At 40.5% G+C, this 7,814-nt stretch overlaps 1 protein-coding gene across 1 annotated transcript; it reads right to left on the bottom strand.

Moving 5' to 3' along the window:
* Positions 1–267: 267 nt before the first annotated feature.
* LOC141794645 (G-protein coupled receptor 26-like) lies at positions 268–7,490 on the bottom strand. Its single transcript, XM_074675031.1, has 3 exons — positions 6,390–7,490; positions 5,555–5,668; positions 268–2,909 (listed from the first exon to the last, which is right to left on the bottom strand). Exons 1-3 carry the CDS (start codon positions 7,097–7,099, stop codon positions 2,636–2,638), a joined length of 1,098 nt encoding a protein of 365 aa, XP_074531132.1. The 5' UTR covers positions 7,100–7,490; the 3' UTR covers positions 268–2,635.
* Between the last annotated feature and the right edge of the window lie 324 nt (positions 7,491–7,814).

Genomic DNA, 7,814 nt, shown 5'->3' with positions numbered 1-7,814 from the left:
TTTCTCAAATTAATTATTCCTTCTCTTTGACTTAATCAGCGTGGGAGAATAAAGGTGTTAAGATTTGGCAGCCCTGTCTTTTGGTAGAACATTGTACCGAGCATATATTTGCGTAACTGTCTATGCATCCTCTAAGTTACATAACAATGAATGCAGCCATTTAAAATGTTCAATAAAGAACTCAGAAAATCCGTAAAATGTCAAAATGCACAGCATTTATTGCAATAAAATCACAAACGTATTTAGCAAAAAAATCAATCACAGTTCTGACAAAAATAAATAGATTTTTACGCCTTTTAAAGGCTTTGTACTGGCACAGAGTAAAAACATAACATCCTGATTTGCCGGTGTCAAAATGAATAATTTGTACAACCTAGACATCGCACAGCTGTGCTCACATGGCATGAGCTGTACTGTTAGTTATACTTCACTGAAGAGTTGCTACCACATTCAAGGAATAGTTCACCCTGTTTTTCCTGGAGCAACAATACAACCTGGTGAAATTACAAAATGAACAGTACTTATAACTTCCTAACAATATGACCAAACTGCTTTTACAGGGTCTACCATCACACTCAACCACAAAATAGAAAAGCAAAAACTGAACACAACATGAAATGTTTCCTCTGTGGTGTTTTAATTGAATCAAAGAGCTCATAGTGTTAAAGGCACTTTAGAACTCAGGCCTCAGCTACAACATGTACAGTTATACCAGCTAAACCATCTGTGCAGTGCACTTCTCTGTGTACAATATCACTGTTGTTTGACTACAATGTGTCAAATATATACAGTATATAATCACACTGGATCCACACAAAGAATCATTAATACTGGGAAAATGTATGAATCAGTTTTAATCTGGAAAAAGAGCAGTTTCCTTCAGGCAGTCCTTCAAACCCTAAGACCACAGAGGTGGAGCATGTGGTTAGCTTCTGTCTCTTAATAAATGATGTAACTCTCACTGCTCCTTCCCTTGCTACCAGGATGTAAACAAGCTCAGATGACAGTCAGCATCTTGTACTTTGGTACAGTTTGGCAGTATTAAGGTATTTGATTTAGGAAACAGATAAAATAGGCTGTGTCTGATTAAAGGGGCTGTGAGGACTATCTGGAAAAGCTAGTGTTCTTTCGGGGAAAAGACTCGCCTTCTCTTGAGCCTTTTCCCCCACTTTCATGAGGACGCTGAGGCTTGTGTTTGTTTTAAAGCAAATGAATGGAGATCAGATCTTTTTTTTCAACACTCCCTTTGATCAAGACCAAAAACAAAGCTGCAAGGTGATGTATTAATGGTTACGTAGAGCTATTGTTTGATTGACAACAAGCAAACTTGGTAAACTCACTATGTCTAGTAGTTTAGAAACTGGCTTTATTTAGTTCTACTCACAACCCGGCGCTTTGAGATGTGTCTAACATGAACGTTAGTAAATCCTGGATTTGTCCTATCTGTGCTCATTTACTAATTCCAACCTCACCTGAGTAAATGTAGCCTCATTCTTTATTTTTTTGACAGACTATGTTTTCTAAAATTTAGATGAGTAGGCTAGACAGAGGAGCACTCACTTCAGAACATCCCACAGTATATCTTTTAAACTTTGTTGGTTATGATATGGACGTAACAAATGTGACAATTTGATTTAAGTTAGGAGAAATCAGAACTCACTTTAGAAGTTGTCAGGCCTCCAACCCTCCTGGTTGTAAGTCCTGAATTTGATTCAAATCCAGTATCAAACCAGCTAGTATTTTATGTGTCTTTATAATGCATCAATGAATTATTCCTCTACCCCCAGCATGTTAGATATGACTGATTGGTTAAGGGCTTGAATGCGAAAACCACAGACTCAAAAGCTCAACAGATGAGCTTGAGTGTTACTGAGTTAGATGTTTTGAAATGGAACCAAGCTTCAATCAAACTGTAAGTATAACTGACAATAAGATGCTACAAAACTCTCATTAGAGCATGTCACCCTGCAGAAAAAGACTTGATACACTCCAAACAATACACACTACATATGACTTACAGAAGTAGTGAGTCAAGATTTGGTTTATGGTCAGTTATTACATAATCTGTGCCTCTGCAGTTTACTATTTACTATAGCTTGTTCCTCAATGCTACTGACCTCCATCATGATTTGAAAAGATTAAAATACATCTAGGAGCCATCGTTGGACTGTGCAACACAGCTCTTAATCACTGTGAACACAGGCCTTCCTGTAAAGTTAATCCCATGATCCCTGATGTAAGTTGTCCCTTACAGATTCACTTTCACTTGTCTACAAGGAATATTTAAAAAACTGCTTATTTTGTGTTTTTCAAATGATTTGTTGAGTTTGTGACCCATTTTAATACCTTTGTCTGCCCAATCAAAAGAAATAATCTGAGAACAGATAGGTAGGGACAGTATTTTAAAGTTGGTTTGTGTTTTCATGGATTTTTTTTTTTTGACAGCAAGGAAAATGCAGGATATTTCCAGCCTTCTACTTTCAAAAACAATTAAGTCTCAAGCCTGCTCACTTTGATATTTCACCATCAAACAGAGGCAAATGTACCATCTTACCCCTGTTCTCATGAGAGTTAGATATAAAATCTGAACCTCTAGTCGAGAAAGCACCCAGACTGTCTCTGGAAATGTTGACCTTCATTGTCCTACAGGCTTGTTGGTGGGTGGTTGGATGTTGTTGGTTGTGTTGGCGATGTTCCTCCTCCCTGTGTTGCTCTCCATCCTGAGGGAGGATGAGTTGAGCTGACTCCTCTTGAGGACTTTGTTAGCCAGCAGGCTGCACGTCTTCCTGTACTGGTGACGGAGCAGCGAGTAGACAAATGGGTCGCTCGCTGCTTTGCTGTAGGCCAAACATTTGGACAACACGCCCCAGTGAGGGCTTATGGGCCCTGGAGCAAAGAGCTCGACGAGTCTACCTCAAATAAAGCAAAAAGGAGAACAGAAGTCACACACACTGCATAAATAGAAAACAGAGATAGTTCTTAGATCAGAGTAATTAGAGTGGAAGGAATGTAAAACAAATGGCGCTCCCTTGGTGCTGTTATACAGTAAGAGTGCCATCATTTCCCTTCACTTCACTGAAATGTCATCACTGTGTTGGGGAATGTGAATTGATAAGTGGCATTTATTTTGCTCCAGGACTTTTTTATGGTTGAAATACTCCTAACGCAAATCTTTATTGTGTCCTAATGAATCAAATTAAAGCCAAGAATCAGTAAAACCAACAGGAGCACCGTTCTGCAGTTGGTTTTCTTAATTAGAGTGTTTTCCTCAAATCTAACACCCCACAGTTCCTAATGGGCCTTCTTTCTATTTCCATACCACTGTTCTAACAGCTTCTGACAGGTTGCCACCACTAACACTGAGGCTAGTACTAATGAGAGCCAGCGATACCATCACTGACTCATTTGTTATCTTCCACTGTCTCTGCCCCCCCAGCCATTTAGGAGCAGTGACAAGGATTACAACCAATTAGCTTTTACACCAGGAATAAGAGGCATAAAAAAAATGTCCAAATTTCCAACCACATGCTTTGAAAAAAAATTACAGCCATTTGTATTCAGGTGATAAGCCAGGTAAAATATCTTTGACTGCATATGCAAATGAACCATGTGCTTCTCTTTCTGTTGTACAGAAGTGAAGCCAATTCTGTGCAGGATCACTCTTAGACCCCTGCATGGCAATGACTGGGTTATGAGTAGGGTAAAAAAAAAAAACCCAATTTTTTATATTGAGATTGCTGGTCAAATATTGTGTTAAAATGTTGTGTTGTTGCTGTGGTTGTGTTTTTTGGTGATTCAGTTGAACTTGTGGATGTCAAACGCTTTAGGGTCTCATAAGTCCTGGGTGGTCCAGCCACAGAGTGTAAAATACAGTCTACGGTCCAGCCAAGATAGTTGCCAACAATATGCAAATAATAAGCAAATTTTGCCACTCTAGCCCTTCTCCCAAACCTCTCCATGCCAAAAGAGTGAAACATCATTGAAATTACAAACTGTCATTGATAAAACAGTGACATCATATAAATATAATATGATTTCAATCCAAGAACATCAGAATTTTAAGATTCATAAAAATGAAACAATACATAACATTTGATGTCTGTGTTTTTAACTTCAGCAAAAAAAAAAACAATCAATGTCATTACCTGTTTTGATGCCTTTATAATTTTTTATAAAACAAATTTTTCAATGCCAATGTTTCTTTTTTTAAGTTTCATGGTGTATTTTTATTTTCAATACCAGACATTAAAGTAATCGTTTTCGCTATGACCCATTCCTAGTACTTACGGTACTGACCCGAATATAGGACGACCCTGGTTATAAGACAACTGTCCTCTTTTCAAGACCAATCTTCAGAAAAAGACTATGATAACCAAAATTCACTTTTTTTGAAGGAAAGTTTTTTTTTATTGAAATTCTAAGAAAATCATTGAAATCATAGAGTTTGCTTTCATTTTTGGCTTTAGACACAATCATGTGTGATCTTCGGACTTTACACTCTGTAACTTCATATTTTTTGGCTGCCTGGCAGTTTTCTATTTTCTCAGCTTCATTCATTCATTATCTTAAAATTAGCATCATAACTTTGCCTCAGTTGTCTATTGCTCTGGACAATCAACCCGCCTCTCCATGTTTCATCTCCTGTCCATATCGCCTGTAAGTGCATCTCTGCTGTGATTGACAGATCATTGCAGCCATGGTGAGGTCACTGGCTTTACAAAAAGATGGCATGTGTCAGCGGTTAGACCCCAATTATTAACAACCCCCCCTTTCACATTATTTTCAACCAAATAAACCCTGTCTTATGTTCGGGTCAATACTGTACATCCTTCCTCTTTCACAAACAAAAACACAAGACTCTTGTTTGAGTTGGTTATGTGTCCTCCTGTCATTTATCCTTTACTCTGCTAAGACAGTGCCCACGGCCTTGAAAGAGTCACATTTGTCAACACAGCCGTCAATCATGGCATTTCATGTAGAGCTCCATTGATGTTGAATGATTTCACTTTAAAGACTGACTCATGTCCAGTGGTGTTGCTCTATAGACTAAACCCACCAAACCATTCCCCTGGGTGGTTAAAACATGATAAGCTGCCCTCTTGGGTGGCAAAAAATGCGTGCTAAAGTGCCCTCCAAAGCATGTAGTAGTCAATGCATTCCTAAGGGGTGAGAACACGCTGTATGTGCCTTTTCTTTTTCACAATTTTCACTCCGGCCCTTAAAAAGTCTGTGCATGCCACTTCCAATGTCCTATCTGTGCTTTGGAACTACAGTCAAAAGGTGAAGCTTTTGGCTTCATTATGTGTAGGTTGTCATATCATCCATAATTTCATCATGTCATTGAAACCAGAAAAACTGTCAAACGGAGAGTTTTTCTACATATTAGCCTGGGTGTAGAAGATAGATTCAAACCTTTTTAAGGCAGAGTAGAGACAAAATGTTCAGAGCTGAAGTGAATCTATGCTGCATTTTGCTTTTATACTTGAACATTAAAAGATGAAAAAAGGCAGCAAACAACACACACACACACTCACTATCATAAATGTCCTCTCACCTTGTGATGACATAAGGGCTGAAGCACACCACAAATGTGCCGATAAAAGTGCTGATCTTCTTGGTGGCCCTCAGCCTCCTCCGCTTCTGCTCATCCAAACATTTCTGCCGCACGCTGCCAGAAAGCACACAGGTACCATTATCTACCCAGGAGGCGGCATCACAGACACATTGACATAATGAAGCTGTCCACAGAGAAAACATGTGAAATGGATGTGTGGATGCAATGAACTGTGGGATGAAACTCCGAGGAGTAGAATGGAGGAATTCTGCACAGCTGTCAAAGAGGGGATGAAAAAAATTAATTATCAAGCCAAACAAGTCTGGATGGGCAGCGATTGAAACAGAAAACACAAAAAGGCTCAGTTATAATGCAAAGATAATTGCTTTTCACTTAAGTGCAATCTTGTAAAGTGAAGCTCTGGAGAGCTTTGTCTTTTGAAACTATTTGGTTCTTTTTTAGATGGTTAGGATGCAGCTACAATGTCACTGAACTATTAAGGCAGAAAATGTTGAAAGCAACTTATTGATTCAGTTCTGTTGGTTCAGAGGAGACAAAAATCCCCCTCATCTTTTGATCCTCTACACTAAAAGCATTCAGTTCAGCTTCTCTGGTTATAATCACTTTTTGTTTTTCAGCCTATATAATGTTTTAATCTTTAACTGAGCATGTTTTCTTTTGCCACAGGATCAAAAAGTCCCTCCTCAGTGGTCTAAATACTACAAAAAAGCAACATGGAACAAACATGGGACAAAATACAAAAATTGCAAATTGGGACAAAGGCATTAAAATGAACAAATGGGTCAAACTGAACGCATCTGTCATGGTTGTTTACCTGGGGTGGATATCCACAAGCAGCACCAGTGTCTGCATCGTGATCACATCGATGCGTTTACAATGAAACCTCGCAACTTTCAGCACTTTCAGGTACGTTACACACAACACTACTAGCGTGAGGAGGAACGTGAGAGAGTGCAGAGCCACGGTGAAAAGGACATACGGCATCCCAGCTCCCTTCGCCCTCACGTTGCACAGTGTGCACGATGCGTAAAGGTGGTGGTAACCGACCCAGGAACGCCAGGTGGCCACGGTGGAGAAACAAAGTGAGTGTATCCACGTGTATCCGAGCGCGATCACTGCATCCCGGTGCCGGATCCTGGAGTGATAGCTCAGCGGGAACACCACCGCCACCCACCTATCAATGCTGAGAGCTGCCATGCTGAGCATAGAGTTTGTGGTGAGAAAAGTGTCGAGGAATCCCACAATCTGACAGAAGATGCTGCCTCCGGGGTGTCCCGTTGTTATGAGCCCGACTAGAGTTAGGGGCATGTTAGACACGCTTAGCAACAGGTTGCAAAACGTCAAGTTGAGAATAAACAGACCGGGTACCTGTTTGCGGATCTCTGGGTTGTACAGAAAGCAGATCAGCACCACAACATTGGACAGCAGTGAGACAATAATAATCCCCAAAACCAACACGGAAGCAGCTACATCCGCTGCGTCCATGGTGCTCCTCTTAAAGATCCAGACTTTTGATAAGTGCATCCGCAGTCCTGGTGCAAACTGTCATTGTAAGTTGCTGCCACTACATTTCCATCCACTGCAATCCTCACTTTCTCCCAGCATCAAATATCTTCAACAAGCGTCCCTAGCTCGCAGGGAACTCACAGAGTGGATCCTCACCTGATAAGCATGCGTAAATTGGGATTCCGTCTCATGGAAATGTGATCACAACAGGGGTTTCTCTTGCTGACGCGCTGCGGTAGTTTTCAAGCATCTCGTTTGTCTCCGCAGGGTTTCCTGGCTGCGCAATTGCGCATAGGCAAGCTGGAAGCTTTGAAACGGACATAAAAGTACTTGAAGCTGTCGCTGTCTGCAGGTTTTTATACTGTATTCTCATCCAGCGTCTAAAGCACGTGTCCATCCTCTGCTCAGAAAATAGCTGTCAGGAGTAAAAATAGCAGCACGACGCACGATTGCGTGGCTGGTGGTGAGGCTGATGTCATGAGCATCACGTTGATCACAGCAGTTTTGTAATGAGATCTCCGATGTAAATAATGTCGTGGACAAAGTTCGTGGAGATGAAAATAAAATCCCTTTATTAGTTTTTTCAGAGTCAGTGTCCGAGAGAATTAAATCGCATCACCATAGTAACTCATTAAAATCTTCTCATCTGCAGTTTAATCCAGAGCTCAGACTTGACTGTGATGGGGATCCAGACCCACACAGGTGCGGTGTTTGAAGCCATATGGAGGCTGGA

The sequence above is a fragment of the Halichoeres trimaculatus genome, unplaced genomic scaffold, assembly GCF_033239565.1.
Source record: "Halichoeres trimaculatus isolate MK-OKI-2021-1 unplaced genomic scaffold, fHalTri1.1 fHalTri1_scaffold_8, whole genome shotgun sequence".
In the NCBI taxonomy this organism is placed as follows: Eukaryota; Metazoa; Chordata; class Actinopteri; order Labriformes; family Labridae; genus Halichoeres; species Halichoeres trimaculatus.
Note: the sequence above shows the minus strand (reverse complement) of the source record. Positions and strands in the feature narration are given on the sequence as shown.

Bases quoted from the DNA above. Each gene is read 5' to 3' on its own strand.
- LOC141794645 (XM_074675031.1), bottom strand. From the start codon at position 7,099: ATGCACTTATCAAAAGTCTGGATCTTTAAGAGGAGCACCATGGACGCA. The intron at 5,669-6,389 runs GTAAACAACCAT...GCTTTCTGGCAG, and splicing joins CTTGTGGATATCCACCCCAG to CGTGCGGCAGAAATGTTTGG. The intron at 2,910-5,554 runs GTGAGAGGACAT...TATTTGAGGTAG, and splicing joins AGCCCTTATGTCATCACAAG to ACTCGTCGAGCTCTTTGCTC.